General features: G+C 44.6%; 1 protein-coding gene across 1 annotated transcript in view; it reads left to right on the top strand.

Moving 5' to 3' along the window:
- TMEM178B (transmembrane protein 178B) overlaps positions 1-17,785 on the top strand; it is a 407,211-nt gene that overhangs the window by 347,878 nt on the left and 41,548 nt on the right. The window contains exon 3 of the mRNA XM_527984.9: positions 16,535-16,672. Within this exon, the coding sequence (XP_527984.2) occupies positions 16,535-16,672 (138 nt within the window). The remainder of the gene's footprint in view (positions 1-16,534; positions 16,673-17,785) is intronic.

The following is a 17,785-nucleotide window of genomic DNA, read 5'->3' on the forward strand; positions in this document are numbered from 1 at the left end:
TCTCCTGTTCCCAGGACAGCAGCCACTAGTATCCTTTAGTCCTCACTACCCCTAAACCCTCATTTTTCCTGCCATATTGCTTGATCCTGCCCTCCTATGCAATGGGCTTTGGAAAACATCCTTGCTTATATGTGGATGGAGGTAAGAACATACTCTTTAGGCCCCTTCTCCATCATGCTTCTAAATTAGAAAAAAAATTTGCTAGAATTTTAGAATTTAAAGATTTTTTGGGGGAAAAAATAAGTTGCTACTCTCACATTTCCACTTTGTAAAGACTGGTATATCCTGCACCTGTTAAATACACATTGGATGATACCAGTCATACTCACTGAGCCTTGTATTTGTTCCTCGCCTCGTAGCATGGCAGTGAACACAAATCATCACTGGCATTTGTGGTAGCACTTTACAGTTTACAAAGGGCTTTCACAGATCTCATCTGATCAATGACTCTAGGAGACCACAGAGCACAGTGAATAAAAGCGTGGGCCTTGGAGTCAGACCAAGATTCTCACCCTAGTTCTGCTGCTTCTAAGCTGCCTGCTTGGGGCAAGTTCCTTATGATCTCATGGGTAAAAGGGAAATGAAAAGCTCATCAATTCTGGGGGAGGATTTAAATGTGACAATGTATAGAAAATTCTTAGAACATGCCTAGCACATCAGAAATCCTAGCTTTATCATCATCACTGTCATCATCATGATAATCATCATCATCATCATTATATCATTCTTGTCTCGGATATGACTTGCATAAGGTCATCTGTAAACAATTTATTTAAAAGACTGTACCTACAACTTTTTTTTTTTCTCACTACAACCTTTTAAGCCCATCCTTTCTGAGCTGCCATATCCATTCCTAGGTGATATCTATGGGAGACTCCATAGATTTGGGGGTAAATTGTCACATATTCATAAGCTTTTATTTATAGGTATTAAAATTTGATTCAGATCTAATATCAGAACCTCAGTCTTATATTAATATTTAGTTTACATCTTCTCCCTTTCCCAGCTTGGGCTTGACATTTTCTTAGAAACCTGCAATACGGAAAGAGATCTGTTCAGCTTCTTTATTTTTACGATTCTACCTGCTCCCTGTTAACCCTATTACTTCTGGCTCCTCCAGGGCTGCGGTTGGTGAAAGGAGGACAGGTAAAAGGCCAAGGCTCTGACTTGCCTGGTGTTATTGCTCTCCGGGCCCTCCATGTGGTGGGGCCCAAAGGCTGGCTCTCCCTCTCTTGTACAGGACTTTTGGGGTTCCTTTGGGAAAGCTTTGCAGGAATTGGTGTTGCACCATTGATTGTCTCCTGATGTGGGGAGGACACCTTCCAGCTGAGCTGGTTCTGCTCCCCCTTCACCTCCCATTTCTGGTGCTACCTCACAATGGAGACTCTTCTTGTTGGTGTGATCGTACGCTAATGGGCAAAGCTGTAGGACAGAGTCTTTTCAAGGCGCTTTAGTCTTCATTAGCATCCACTTGGTACATGGAGAAACCACTGGATCCTTCCTCACACAGAGCCTGTCTTGGCTCTGTTGCCACAGGCAGCATGAAACAGCCTCTGGCCTCATTGTTTCAGGCCACAGCTAGGCACCCTCCCCTGTGTCCTCTAAATTCTAGAGTACCTGCACATAGCTCTCTGTGTGGTTCTCTTGAGGGCCTTTTTCTGTCCTTGAGCCAGCTACCACCAGCTTGAGACGTGCAGTGGCTGGAGTGGGGAAGCTCCCATGGGGAGAGAATAGAAATGCAAGAAACTGTCACTCACCAACCTTCTGCGTCAATCTCCTGGTCTCTTGTTACATGTAAACTGAAGGCGGCGAGTGCGCTATGAGTTGCAGAACTAGATTGGGGCACTTTGTAGCAAGCTCTACACAAGGTCTCATGCCTCTCTTTAGAACAGTGCTGTCCCATGGAAATATCGTGCAAACCACATGTGTAACTTAAAATGTTCTATTAGCCACCTTACAGACACAAAAAGAAACAGGTAAAATTAATTTTCATTATTTATTTATTTATTTTGCAATGGAGTCTTGCTCTGTCACCCAGGCTGGAGTGCAGTGGCGTGATCTCGGCTCACTGTAACCTCCGCCTTCCAGGTTCAAGTGATTCTCTTGCCTCAGCCTCCCAAGCAGCTGGGGTTACAGGTACCTGGCTAATTTTTGTATTTTTAGTAGAGACAGGGTTTCTCCATGTTGGCCAGGCTGGTCTTGAACTCCTGACCTCAGGTGATCTGGCCTGCCTCGGCCTCCCAAAGTGCTGGGATTACAGGCGTGAGCCACCATGCCCAGCCCATAATGTACTTTATTTAATCCAATATATCTAGATGTTCTCATATCAACATGCAATCAATATAAACAATTACTATTGAGATATTTTACAAAAAGTCATGCTGAGTCTTTGACATCTGGTACGTATTTTACACTTAAGCCTGTATCAATTCAAGTGCTCTACACCCACATGAGCTGGTGGCTACCATATTAGACTCTTCAGCTTTAGAATATGGAGGAGGAGGAGGGGGCTTGCCATCTATTGGTCTCAGCTTTGAGGGCTCAGAACTAAGAGTTTGTTTGTGACATATACAACGCTTTCCAACCAGGATGTGCAGAATGAGGACTCAGATGCTGGTCTTCTAGCCTTGAGTTCAGTATTTGTTTGTTTGTTCTTCCCATGCTGTCATGCTGTTCAAACGAATTGCCATGCTTTGTTCCTATGAACCTCAGTAGTTAAAGGGGCAGATTTGAGTAAGAAGATTTCTATAGTGACATTTGTTTTTTTTTTTTTTTTTTTTTGAAATGGAGTCTTGCTCTGTCACCCAGGCTGGAGTGTAGTGGCACGATCTTGGCTCACTGCAACCTCCACCTCCTGGGTTCAAGTGATTCTCCTGCCTTAGCCTCGTGAATAAGTGGGATTACAGCTGCATGCTACCATGCCCAGCTAATTTTTTTTTTTTTTTTTTGTATTTTTAGTAAAGATGTGGTTTCACCATGTTGGTCAGGCTGGTCTTGAACTCCTGACCTCAGATGATCCACCCACCTTGGCCTCCCAAAATGCTGGGATTACAGGTGTGAGCCACCACATGCCTGACCTCAACATTTGTATAAATTTTGTTTGAGATTCCGGCATGGTCCCAAAGTGCCTTGCCACTAAAGTGTGAGATATAGTCAGACAACAGGTACTCAGGGAACCAGACACACGTCACTGAAAGCATCACATGCAAAAAAGGCAATGGTTGCCATGACACCTTAGAGCCCCATTCCTCCTTCCTGGCAATCAGCCAGTGTTGGCCTGCACTGGAGCTGCCAAGTAAAGGAAGCTCAGGCCTCCAAAGGTGAACATCTCCACAGTACATGCGCACTGTTGGCCAAAGAGGAGCATGGCAGGTCTGTAGCTTTCACTGTAAAAAGAAAATATTTAGTGGCAATATTTCTTTTAAAAGACAAAACTTATGAGATGCAATCGGTGGCCAGGCCTCTCTTCCATCAGAGCTCCAGTTAGTGCAGCTTGCCTCATGATCCGTGCTTGGAATTTTTAAAAAACAATAAAGCTCACATCTCTCAAATAACTCAAAAGCTGATTGTTAAAGTAACACATCCTTATTGTAGAAAAGAACAAACAAAACCCAAAATATCACAACCCAAAAAAGCCTCCCTGTTAACATTTGGTGTACTTTTCCTTTGCTTTTCCCACGTGGGTAGACATGCATGGCAGCACAGAGATACACCCGCAGTACTCAGATGGGGGTCATAAATGTAGGCTTGTGCATTATTCTTCATTTAATATTCTCTTATGAATTTTCCTCATGTCCTTCAAAAGAATACTTTTAATAGCTGAATAATATTCCATTACATTTGATTGAATGTCCAGTTCCCTTCTGGGGTTTGAAGTGGCACGGATCATGAAATGCACTGAGGAATAGAAAGGGCATGGACAGACCAAGACACCTTCCCAGAGCTGCCTGTTACTGGCTGTGTGACCTTGGCCAACTAAAATCTCTTTGTCTCAATTTCCAAACCTACAAAATGAGAAAAATAGCGCCTACCTTATATAGTCGGGAGGATGAATTGACATGTGCTATGCAAATTGCTCAACACATGCCTGCACTTAGTAAATGCATAATCAGTGTTAATTCCTATTTATCTTCCCCTTTCCCAGGCTTTTCAAATCCTTTGCCATCAGCCAAATCTCAGGCACCTGCAACATTTTTCTGGGTTGGCTAACACCCTCTAGGGTACCCATGTGTTTTAAAGCTCCCATCTTCTAATTGTTTTGTAGTAACCCTCTGGGGGAACATTCTTGCCAAGCAACCCCAAATTCCTGCACTTTGCACTCTGCACAGCTCTCAAGTGATGTGTGATATAGGGAAGGAGAAATGGAAGCTTCTTTGGGGTGGGGTAGCAGATTGTACCAACCTAGTTTGTCTTCATCAGTAAAGACAGCCAGAGGACGGAGAAGTAGACTCCAAGCTGGGTCTACCTAAGCACACCTGGTTGGCTGAGCTGCAGTTTCCTTTCATTCTTCCCTTCTGCATTTTCTGCTCTTGGCTTAGCAGCGAGAAAGGGGCCATTCTTGTGAGTTTTGGGTTTGCGACTCTGCCTCTTGGTCTTGCGTTTTACCCCCTTCTTTCTTCCCTCCAGGCACTTGTGTTACCAGCTGACCTAGCTTTCATCAGGCGAGTACAAATTTTGCAATTTTTCTTTCATTGTTTTGACAATGGATTTGATTTGTATATGTCGGCCTCACATAATATCCCTATTTAGAGCAATTCTCTGATCCGGAGGTAGGATTGAGGAGGAGGAAGTGTCAAGCCTGTCTTCTGACCCAGAAACCACTTCTTGTTTCCACAGAAACTACCTTCCCCCACTATCTCTTCCTGACTTGGGGGAGGGACAGTGCAGAAATGTCTGTTGGGTTCCTAATCTGTGGGCTATCATATGTGCTCATTAAACTTTATTGCTGTGTGCCATCTGGAATCTGGCCCCATGTTGATGTTTTCATTGTAGACAGCAAAAACTATGTTGAATTATTAAGTGATAGTTAATGCTGGCTTTAAAAAATGAGATTGGAGAAGAGAAAAATTGACTTTAAGTTGCAATTATATTTAAGTCACTGAAGTGGATCCGCTCTCCTCACCCTACACTATGCCACGGTGCATACAGTTTTAGCAATTCTTGCAGAGTGGAATGGTGATCTCACTTAGCAAATAAATATTTAGTGAGCACCTGCTTATGTCAGGCAGTGCTCTGGAGACTAGAAAGACAAAACAAACCAAACATGAATGCAACCCTCAACAAGCTTAAATTTATTGGTGAGAGGGAGACATAAATAATTATAAAAAGATGTGGTAGTGATATCAACCAACTGCTCCAGGAACCCCAAGGACTGGATGTGAGTGTCTACTAAAGTACCACGGAAGTTTCCCAGAGACATTTACTTTTTAGGGAACTCTGCAAGGATGATGAGAAACTTGACAGATGGAGCCAGTGGGGACCCATGTTGGCAGAGAGCACAGTGTCATCATGGAAAGAGGAAGGGGAATGGCAGCTTGTTGTGACTAAAGCATGGGGGGCTTAGAGAAAGATGGTGATGCAGGGAGAGGCAGAGGACAGTTCTGAAGGGCCTTTTAGGGATCAAAGCTCCAACTCATGTACTTTTTCATGGAAACATAAAAACTATCTTATTTTGACATAAGAATAATTATTAAGTATAACTACATTATGTAGTTATATAGAGAGAAAACCCTAAACACTCCATTAAAAAGCTATATTTATTATAACTAATAAACTAATACTACATTTATTATAACTAATAAAGTTGCAAGTTACAAAATCAACATACAAAAACCAGTAGCATTTCTATACATTACTAGGAAACTATTTGAAAAAGAAATCAAGTACAGTACAGTAGCTACAAAAAATTTAAACACTTAGGAGTAAATTTACCCAAAGGGGTGAAAGATCTCTACAATGAAAACTATAAAACACTGATGAAAGAAATTGAAGAAGACACTAATAATGGAAAGATATTCCATGTTCATGGATTAGAATAATTTATATTGTTAAAATGTTCATACCTACCCAAAGCAATCTAGAATTCAGTGCAATCCCCTATCAAAATACCAAAGACATTCTTCACAGAAATACAAAAAGCAATTCTGAAATTTGTATGGAATGACAGAAGACCCCAAATAGTCAAAACAATCCTGAGCAAATAGAAGCAAGCTGGAGATGTCATACTTCCTGAATTCAAAATATACTACAAAACTATAGTAATCAAAACAGCATGGTACTGGCATAAAAACAGACCAATGGAACAGAATAGAGAGCCCAGAAATAAAGCCACACGTTTACAGCCAACTGATTTTCAACAAAGGTGTCAAGAACACACAATAGGGAAATGACAGTCTCTTCAGTAAATGGTGTTGGGAAAACTGAATATCTACATGCAGCAGAATTCAGTTAGAACCTTATCTCTCACCGTATTCAAAAATTAACTCAAAATGGATTAAAGACTTAAACATAGGCCTTGAAACTATGAAACTACTGGAGGAAAACAGGGGAAATGTTTCATAACATTGGTCTGGGCAAGGATTTTTTTTTATATAAGACCTCAAAAGCACAGGCAACAAAAGCAAAAATAGACGAATGGGATCAAACTTAAAAGCTTCTGTACAGTAAAGGAAGCCATCAACAGAGTGAAGTAACAATCTACAGAATAGGAGAAAATAGCTACAAACTATACATCTGACAAGGGATTAATATCCAAAATATATAAGAAACTAAACAACCCAATAATAAAACAAACAATTCAGTTTAAAAATGGGTGAAAGCTTTGAATAGACATTTCTCAAAAGAAGACATACAGATGGCCAACAGGTATACACAAAAATGCTCAATATCACTAATCGTCAGGGAAATGCAAATTAAAACTGTTAGAGCAGGTAGTTAGGCAGACATGACCAGAACAGGAGAGGACTCCCTGTGAATGCCAGGTGACCATCAGGTGATGGTCGGTCAGTTGTTAACTGTCTCTCTATTAATAAAATAATAATTGGTCATAGCTGGTGCCAAGGAAAGACAGTCTCCCAATAGATAGAAAACACCTAGCCTGACCAACATGGAGAAACCCTGTCTCTACTAAAAATACAAAAAAAAAATTAGCTGGGCATGGTGGCACATGCCTGTTATCCCAGCTACTTGGGAGGCTGAGGCAGGAGAATTGCTTGAGCCTGGGAGGCGGAGGTTGTGGTGAGCTGAGATTGCGCCGTTGCACTCCAGCCCGGGCAACAAAACTGAGACTCCACCTCAAAAAAAAAAAGAAAAAGAAAAAGAAAACAGATGAAGCTGGTGAACAGCAGCTTCCCAATAAGATCTCAGGAGTTGGGTGAGCAGGCTCAAGCATTCACACTAAGAGGCAAAATGGCAGCGTTTAACTGGTATATGACCTTCCTGTGAAAATGCTAGACCAGGTAAGGGAAAAATGCCTCATGGAGGATGTGCACAACTTTAGTAAACACACTGTGTGTGCAGCCCCTCCCAAGTCCTGGCAGGCCACCCCGCATGTGGACAGCCGCTCCAAGGGAAAAATCAAGGGGAGAGAAATGGAAACCCTGGAACCATGCCAATGTATAAAGCCCCATCTTAAGGGCCAAGCAGGGCACTTGGATCTCTCAAGTTGCCCGCTAGGCCCTCTTCCAAGTGTACTTTGCTTCCTTTCACCCCTGCTATGAAACTTTTCACTAAACTCTCACTCCTGTTCTAAAACTTGCCTTGGTCTCTTCCTCAGCCTTAAACCTACTTCTGCCCCTCAGCTGAATTCTTTCCTCGAAGGAGGCAAGGATTGAGTTTGCTGTAGACCCACTGGATTCACTGCTGGTAACAAAACCACAATGATATACCATCTCACCTCAGTTAGAATGGCTACTATAACAAAGACAAAGGATAACAAGTACTGAAAATGGAGAAAGGGAACCCTTATACACTCTTGGTGGGAATGAAATTAGTACAGCCATTATGGAAAACCATATGGAGGTTCCTCAAAAAACTAAAAATAGAACTGCCATACAATCCAGCAATTCCACTACTGACTATATACCCAAAGAAATTGAAATCAGTATGTTAACGAGATATCTGCACTTTCATGCTCATTTAGATTATTCACAATAGCTAAGACGTGGAATCATATCACCTGAGTGTCAACCAATGGATGAATGGATAAAGAAAATGTAATATATATATGTATACACACACACACACACACACACACACTCATACAATAGAATATTATTCAGCCATAAAAAAGAATGAAATCCTGCCATTTGCAACAACATAGATGAACCTGGAGGACACTATGCTAAGCCAGGCACAGAAACACAAGTACTGCATGATCTCACTCATATGTGGAATCTAAAAAGTTGATCACATAGAAGTAGAGAATAGAACAGTGGTTACCAGAGGCTGGTGTGGTTAGAGGTTAGGAGGGTATGGGGAGATATTGCTCAAAGGATACATAATTACAGTTAGATAGGAGAAGTAAATTTCAAGAGATCTATTGTACAGTAAGGTGACTATTGTTAATGGTGATATATTATATTCTTGAAAAATACATAAAGAGTAGCTGTTACGTGCTCCTCCCACAAAAGTGATAACTGTGTGAGTTCATTTGTTGATGAGCTAGATTTAACCTTTCCATTTTGTATATGTACTTCAAAACATCATGTTGTACATGATAAAAACATAAAATGTTATCTGTCAATTAAAAAAGTGAAAAATATATAATTACATTATGATGCGGAACCAACTTACACCCTAGAAGAAAGTCATAGGCAAAACCTCCCATTATGGAATTCGCTGTTTTAGTTCTTCTTAACTAAATCATTGATGCTTTCCCAGCAGAGTCTCAGTCCTGCCCCATGTCTTTTCCTTCCAGATCAGTGCAGTGCTTACTGCCAGAGCCCAGGGTTCAAACAGCCTCTGTAGCCACAGGCGCCTCTGCTATTAGCTGCTTTAGCCTCCAGCTGTTTTGGTCCTCGGAGGATAGGCAGCACCAGCTCCCTGGGGTGGATGCAACTCAGTATCAATAAATTAAGAAGTAATGCCTTCACCTTGGCCTCTCCAGGTACCTGAAAAGCATAAGAACAGCTTCCAGAACTCTGCTTTCTCTGGGTCCCAAATCCTTAATCAGGGGCATATCCCAACATGTTACTCAGCACCTTATGTGCTCATGTATGGCAAATTCGAGGGATGTAGCAGTACATGAAAAAATGAGAACTGCTTTAATTTAGGTGACTTCTATTTCTATTTACACTTATATAGCTCTAGCATTGCGCCAGGTACTATTATAAGCAGTTTACACATATTTACTTATTTAATCCTCTTAACAGCTCTTTGAAGTAGGTATTGTCATAACCTTCATTTACGCATGTGGAAACAGACCCAGAGATGGGGACTACTAATTGGCTTGAGTTCCCAGCACCCTGGCTGCGGAAGAGCCAGGATTTGAATGGGAACAGCCTGATTTCTCCTGTTCCTGCCAGTTGCATCTCTATATGGCTTCCCAGAATTAAAACCCCCACTTCCTTCAGAGGTGGTTGCTGTGCAGTGATTGGGCCCTGGAATCTTCCCTATCCTTTGAATTAGCTTGTCCTGGTTGATCCCGTGGCTAGCAGGTTCATTGCAGATTCTCTCTCTCTCTCTTTCCACCTCTTACTTCCCAGACCGACTGATCCTTTGGGACAAAAACACTTGAGTTCTGCCCTCACCACTTTGCTGTGCCCTTCAATTCCCGTGACCTTGATTTTTAAGGGCTTGATTAATTCGTGAATGAATGTCCGGCTCTCAGGGCAGCTAACACCCTCCTGCTTTGTAACCCAGGCTGCGTGCTCCTATCATACAGAAGGGAGAATTTCCAGCAGACCTCCCCAAGAGGTGCCCATGTGGCCATCAGAGGACCATGGCCCTGCTGGCTTCCAGCTGCAGTGCAGCACTACAGGCACTGGCTGCTGGGGCCATGAATCCAGCGGTATTGATGTGCTTCTTTCTCTAGCCCCAGTAATTACCATCGCAACAAGGTCTAACGCATACTTACCCTCACCATTTCTGGGTTTTTTTTCCATGAAAAAAAAATCCCAGTCATCATCATTATTTGTGCAAGGTCTTTAAAGAGCAAATAGAAAGACATTCAGCCCATATATTTTCTTTCTCTAAGTGGTGTTTATTTAAATGCAGATATCCTGGTTTCCTGTGTAGAGTTGCAAGCAATACCTATCCATTTAAATGTTAATAGGAGTGTAAACTTCAAAATCAAAATTTTTCCATGAGGGAGAACAGCTTTTTCTGGTTCTATTTAATGGTTCTCCTTGCCTTTCCTCCTCCACCTTCCCTCATTATCAACCTCCCTCTGCCCACTCCTTTCCACCACCCTGAACTCAATTCAACAAAGCATAAACGCACCTTTGTCATTTCAAAAATTAGAATGTTAAACGTTAGGGTCATGGAATACAGATAATGGACTCAAGCCTGACATGATTCGTGAGGAGATTTTTCTCTATCTTGGCCTTTGCCTGCAGAGTCAAACTCACCATTCTGGGCTCTTTCCAGGGGGATTATTCTTAGGCCAGTCCCACATCATATTTTTCCAAGGCCTCAGAGTTAGGGTTTCCTCCTTGTTCTTTTCTTTTTCTTTTCTAAAAAGGCAGGAAGAGATGGGGAAAGAAATACAAGCTATATATATGTTCCCGAGTACAAAATACTGCTGTGGGCACAGTTAGCAATCACAAAGAAATAAAAAGGCAGTTTCTTACCCCTAAAGAGAGGAGATTGACGCATAGGTTAACGAGGATGGGCAGGAATACATGCACAGGCCTTTCCTTGGGCAGAGAAGCAATCAGGACTTACTCAAGTGCAAATAAAAAGCAACAAAGATTTTTTAAACAATGGAAATAATGTCTAATGCCTTTAAGTGCAAATATGGGATAGAATAACCTTCCTGAGGACCGCATGGGCCAAGTTTTGTGTGTGAATGTGATATCTGGCCTCATCTTCCTTTTCTTTCTTTTTCTCTCCTTCACTGCATCTTTTTTTTTTTTTTTTTTTTTTTTGAGGCAGAGTCTCACTGTCGCCCAGGCTGGAGTACAGTGGCATGACATTGGCTCACTGCAACCTCCACCTCCTGGGTTCAAGCAATTCTCCCTGCCTCAGCCTCCCGAGTAGCTATGATTACCGGGGCATGCCACCATGCCCGGCTAATTTTGTGTTTTTAATAGAGACAGGGTTTCACCATGTTGGCCAGGCTGGTCTTGAACGCCTGACCTCAGGTGATCTGCCTGCCTTGGCCTCCCAACGTGCTGGGATTACAGGCGTGAGCCACCACGCCCGGCCCCGCATCACTATTTTTATCCCACTCTACTCTGTGCGTTTTGTAAGCCTGCTTAAGTCTTTTTTGGAACATGGCAGGACTATTAATACATAAGTTAGAACTGAGTATATAAGTTTCATAGATTTTGGTCCCATTATTTTATTTCAGGTATTCTTTTTGTTCCCCACCTAGTTCTTTTTTAATAGTATTCTGTTTTTGTTTCACAGAGGCAATATCTTTCTTCTCTTGTCTCTCTGCAGATATCAAAAATAATTTTGAAATTTTTTTTCTTCTCCCTGTAACTTGTTTCTGCACACTGTTTTTCTCCCCATTCATGGGCTTTTCTCAGATATATGAAGATGGTTACTTGTCTGCTCATGTTGAAAAATGCCTGCAGGCACTGAATGAACCCCAGTTCAACTGGGGCTTCATTGTAGAGGGGTCTGAGGGGCGGATTCTGGGGCACTGCTAGTGTCTGTAGGTCTTTCCTCTGTGCTGGTCATCCCCAGAAAGTCTTCTCCCAGTCTCTAGGCTGGAGGGCAAAGCCCTGGCAGCAGGTCTGAGAGCCAAGTAGAAGAGAGCTGGGATCAATGCTATAACTCAACATCCATATGCACACAGTCCATAACTCCATCAGGGTGCTGTAGTGAACTTCAGTACAATACCCTGACCCTCAACTGTGCTGGCTGACCCTCACCTGTTGATCTCCAAACCTAAGGACTGTGTTTTATGACCCCCTCGTACCCTGATCCCAGAAGTCAAGGGAGAGAGGAATCCCTCAGTGATATGCAGTGGCCAAGGCGATGTAGGAATCTAGATCCATCTTAAATAACTTCCACCAAATCCCTGTTTTATTTCCCTTTCTTCTGCTTAACAACCAGATCCAAATGGACCTGCTGGTGCCAGTTCATGAGCCTTTTGGGGATTCCACAAGTTGGTTTTCAGCTTCTCTGATACTGACTTTAGATTTGACTCTTTAGGTCCAATTTTGACTCTTTAGGACAGCATCCGTCAGCCCTGCAGACTTTTGTTGTTGTCATCCCTGTCTCCTTTTCTATTTTCCCCATCCTTGAAGACTTCCGTCTTTCTAAGAAATCTCTTGACTGTAGTCTGGCTTGGTTTAGGAGGAGGAAATGCTAGACACATTTTTTTCAATCTGCCGTTATAACCCAGAAATCTTTAATTGCATTATTTTCTCATGTAACTCAAGAATGCAGCTCACTCTTCTTGTAGTACACTGGTTTTGAGATTATTTGTCAATAAATTATATAATTTCTTTGGATATTGCTCTCCTCATCTGTAAAACTGGAACATTTCTTGTCCTATCTACCTTATAAGTTGTTGTTGCAGCTTCCCTGAGTTACCACATAGGTCTAAGGACAAAGTAACCAGCTGTTCATGCACGGCTCTGGCAAAATAAGGTTTTCAGGGTGATGTGAAATCTTTCCAGGTTAGTGGAAATACACAGGCCTGGCCTCTGATTTTCATTCTTGTTTCTAGATCAACAACTTAGCACAACCCTCACCTTCTGCTGACAAAGCCCTTTGGGAGGAGGCAAAGAGTACCTCATCTGTGTTAGAGGACAACAGCCCCTCCCCGACCTGGAACACAGACTTTTGGAAGAGGAATTATTGTCTTCATTTTGCTGCTGTTCTGCCTTTTCCTCTGTTTTCTTCTAAGTAAAACACTTTGTTCTCATTCTCCAACAATTCTCACCTTCCCTCTTTTTCTAATTTGCATTTCCATTTTGTTTTTCTGCCCAGCCCACTTTCCCATCCGTGGCCAAGGTGGACACCTCTTATTGACCCATTGTCCACTTAATTCCCCCAGGTAGAACCTTTGCTCCCTGGCGTCTGCAGAGCCTGGGGAACAGTACAGGCCTTCCAATGAGCAAAGCCAGGTGACAGCTGGGCCTCCAGCAAGGTGGGACTCTGCAAAGTTGTCCTGTCTAGTGCTGCCGAATGGGATAGGATTTCTCCTAGAAAGAAACCTCCACACATCGAAAAGAGAAGGGTGCAGAAGATGAATGTGCTGACCGTTTATACCTCCTGTTTGTTTATTTTTATCAGTTTCAGATATTTGTACATTTCTGGGATACGTGTGATATTCTGATAAATGCATAGAATGTATAATGATCAAGTCGGGATATTGAGAATATCCATCACCTTGAGCATTTATCATTTCTTGGTGTTGGAAACATTCCAAACCCTCTTTTCCAGCTATTTTGAAGTACACAATACATTTTTGCTAACTGTAGTTACCCTACTCTGCTATCAAACATTAGAACTTATTTCTTCTAACTGTATGTTTGTGCCCATTAACCAATCTTTCTTCATCCACACCCGTCCCAGCCTCTGGTAACCGTTACTCTACTTTGATTAGATCAACATTTTTAGCTCTCACATATGCGTGAGAACATGCAATATTTGTCTTTCTGTGGCCTGGCTTATTTCACTTGACATAATGACCTCCAGTTCCATCCAGGTTGCTGCAAATGACAACATTTCATCCCTTTCATGGCAGAATAGTATTCCATTGTGTATATGTAACACATTTTCTTTATTCATTCATTGAAAGACACTTCGCATGGTTTTGGTATAAAAACACATGAATCAATGAAACAGAATAGAGAACCCAGAAATCCACATATTTATAGCCAACTGATTTTCAACAAAGGCAGCAACATACGCTGGGGGACGGACATCCTCTTCAGTAAATGGTGCTTCGGTAAATGGAAAGACTGGATACTCATATGCAGAGGAATGAAACTAGGCCCCTGTCTCTCACCAAGTAAAAAAATAAACTCAAAATGGATAAAATACTTAAACGCAAAATCCAAAACTATACATCCTGTTTAAGGAAGTATAAGCCCCTTACAGGGAAACCTTCTTTTCATTGAAAATAAGCTGTTCTCTCTTTTCCTCTTCCCACCACCTTTTGGCCCTTGAAGATGATGGGGAGTAGAAGCATTGGTAGTAAAGAGTATCCCATTTCCAGGAGATGATCCAGATGGGATCACATGTCAAGCGGGGACCATTCTCTACTGAGAAGGCAGCTCAGGCCTCGGTCACTCCAGAGTCTCTTGTGGTGGTGGGGAAAGCAGGGACTAAGGTATAGGGCTGGTGGCCATGGAGACAGCATTTGGGGAGACGGAGGGAGAGGACGGCACAGATGATTCAATAAGAAGGGGCAGGAGTGCTCCTTCCCTTCTCTGACTGGCTGTGGCTGCCCACGCAGGCCGCTGGCCTCACAAGCTCCTATTGTGATCAAACGATGGTTTCAGCAGTTCCATCTGACACATATGGTAATATGAGCAGGGGGTGCAGTGCTGCATGATAATCAGGCACCCTGGGCAGTTCCCATAAGTGACTGTAAGCATCACTTCTACCTGGCTGGGACAGGCATCCCGGGTCAGCCAGGGCAGACAAGGGCGGCCCTAGTAGAGCAGGAACCTGCCCTGTGGCTCTCAAAGATCTCTGCCTCTGTGACTGGAGCCCTGTCCTCCTTCCTCTGTAGGCCCCTCCTCACCAGAAGGAAGGGTCTGCTGCTGTTCCCCTCCTGTGCCCCGTCTCTCCCCACTCCCCGGCCAACTTCCTCCCTGGCCGGGGGCTGTCAGTGTCTGATGGTCAATGTCAGGACAAGAAGGGTGGTCTGGATCCCTCTACAGAGGGGTCTTAAGCCAAACTGCACCATATGACTTTTTGTTTGCTCTGCTGGGGTTCCCCATGGGGTGGCTGGAGTGAGAGAGAGGAATGGAGGGGATGGGACCTGGACACCTTTTGAGGTATGTGGTCTCTGAGGTATTCTCCAAAGAGACCTGTGGGGTGTTTGTTTCTCAGGGTTGAGAAAAGATTGTCCAGGCAGGCTGCAGCAGCTGGTGTGCTTGCACGGGGTGTGGATGTGGTTTGCTTCAGGCACTTCCGTTTGACAGAGAGGGACCCCCAAGGATCCTCCAGGCTGTTCTGCAACCCCCTGGGAAGCACAGACCCTGGGGCAGAGGCAGGATAAATAGCTTTGCTCCTGTGTGGAGCCCCACTGGCAGGCTTAGGGCACAGGCTCAGAGGTGGGTGGGTGGAGAGAGGGCCCAGGGAGCTGTGGTGGGTGTTGGTGAAGGGTAGAGGAGTGGGTGGCATGAGCAGAGGGTCAGAAGGTTGAGCTCTAGAGAAGGGGTGATGGATGAGGAAAGTGTGCCCGGAGCTGGTGGGGGCTGGGGTGCGGTGGGCACGTGGAAGGGTAGGGGGCTTGAGAGCAGCTCTGGCTGCCTCTGCGTGCAGGAGGGCAGGGGTGGGCGCTGGGGAGGAAGCCAAGCCAGATGCTGAGTGGCCAACTGAGCCATGGCAACAGCTCTGCCCTCTCCCTTCTGCTAAAAATACTGCCTTTCCAGACAACCCTCTTCCTCCTGGAGCTGATGGGTCAGCCAGGCGTGGAACAGAGAAGGGCCTGACTCAGAAAGCGGGGCTGACCCGGGGGTGGAGGAGATGGAGTAAGTGCAAGAAAGGGGTCTGCTCTGGAGCTTAGAGGAGAGCAGGAAGTGCTCTCCTCCTGCAGCCCTGCATACAGGGAAAGCTAAGCCCAGGAGCCAGCTTGGAGTTGAAGGAACAGAACACCAGACCCCCCATGCTGTTAGCTTTCCCTCACCTGCAACCTCCTAGTGAGACCGGGAGAGCCTGGCAGGTGCAGCCTGACTACCCAGATCCAGCAGCCCATTTCTGTGGTTCTCAGCTCCTTGGAGAGGCTGAGTGATGCTGTGTTTGGAAGCTGGGAGTGCTGGACAGGTCTGGGTTCCAGTCTCTGTTCTACCGCTTACTAGCAGTGTGCCTTTCAGCAAGTTGCTGCATTTTGCAAATAGGAATAAAGATAGTACCTGTCTCAGAAGGTTGAGATAGATATATAGCTAGGCAGCGCTATGCCTGGCACAAAGGAGGCATAGAAGAAATGGCCACGATATTGTAATGATCTGTCCCTGTGCTTAGGATCCAAACTGCTGTGGCCTGTTTGTGCACACAAGGATAGAGTCACCACAGGGGATCCTCCCTCTGCAAAGATTGTGTGCTCCTATCTGAGAAGGGCAGGTTGCCTTCCTGCTCCTGGAGGGCCACTCCCTCTCTGCACCCACCCCAGGCCTGGGGTATACCCTGGCCCTCAGTCCCAGGCTCTGCTGCTGACTGTTGCTCGCCTGCTTCCCCACAGACCTGCGCAGAATGACGGCTGGCTTCATGGGCATGGCGGTGGCCATCATCCTCTTTGGCTGGATCATCGGCGTGCTGGGCTGCTGCTGGGACCGAGGCCTTATGCAGTACGTGGCAGGGCTGCTCTTCCTCATGGGAGGTAAGGCTGCAGGCTCGGCTTGTGGGTGGCAGTGGACAGGGTCCTGTTTACCACAATTTGGGGAGAATGGCCAGAGGGCACAGCAGAGGGGACCATGACGTGACTGGGGTTCTCATTCACTCATCCATTGGTTCACAAGCACTTCTTGAGTTGCTTTTAGCTCCTCACCACTGCACCAGCTGTTGGGGATACAAAGGAAAATAAGACACGGTCCTCATCTTTCCCTCAGAGCTGACTGCCTGTGTGGAAGAAAGACACTTACGGAGATGATCATGAGATGGGTGGTTACAGCAGATGCAGATATCAGACCTGGAACAAGCATGAGCCCAGGAAGTACTTGGGCATTGCATTATATGCAGGCCCTGGGCATTAGTGTGGGAAGCTGGAAGCAGGTGCTATCTGGGCACTTTCCGTCCAAAAGTCTATCTTCACCTCTGACTTATGGATCCTGAAGCTGCCCCCCTTTCAAGTAAGGCGGGGGTGGGGCAGGACTAGACCGTCTCTTATATCTGTCTCTCTTACTCCATTATTTTACCATCATGTGCATAGGACCACTCCAGCGTCCCTCTAGAGGGATTCTACATAAGGAGAACTGCACAGCTATGTGGGAATAGGGGTCCAGTCCATGGGAAGTAACAGTGAGTCCACTCCTCTTGTGCCTCTTCTTTCCCTGTAAGAGCTAAACTGTGCTTTTTGGTCTCCTGGTTTGAGTCGCAGTCCCAAGCTGAAGTTGACCACTGGGTATGTCCATCACCATCTACCCCTCAGACAAAGGTAGATGGGTGGATTGTGTGGGGCTCAGTAGAGGGAGATTGGGGCCTGGACAGAGGGAATTAGAAATATTGTGGCTCACACCTGTAATCCCAGCACTTTGGGAGACCAAGGCGGGTGGATCATGAGGTCAGGAGTTCGAGACCAGACTGGCCAGCTTGGTAAAACCCCGTCTCTACTAAAAAAAAAAAAAAAAAAAAAAAAAAAAATTAGCCAGGCATGGTAGTGCGTGCCTGTAGTCCCAGCCACTTGGGAGGCTGAGGCAGGAGAATTGCTTGAACCTGGCAGGCAGAGGTTGCAGTAAGCCAAGATCGTGCCACTGCACTCCAGCCTTGGTGATAG

This window comes from Pan troglodytes, chromosome 6 (genome assembly GCF_028858775.2).
Source record: "Pan troglodytes isolate AG18354 chromosome 6, NHGRI_mPanTro3-v2.0_pri, whole genome shotgun sequence".
Classification (NCBI taxonomy): domain Eukaryota; kingdom Metazoa; phylum Chordata; class Mammalia; order Primates; family Hominidae; genus Pan; species Pan troglodytes.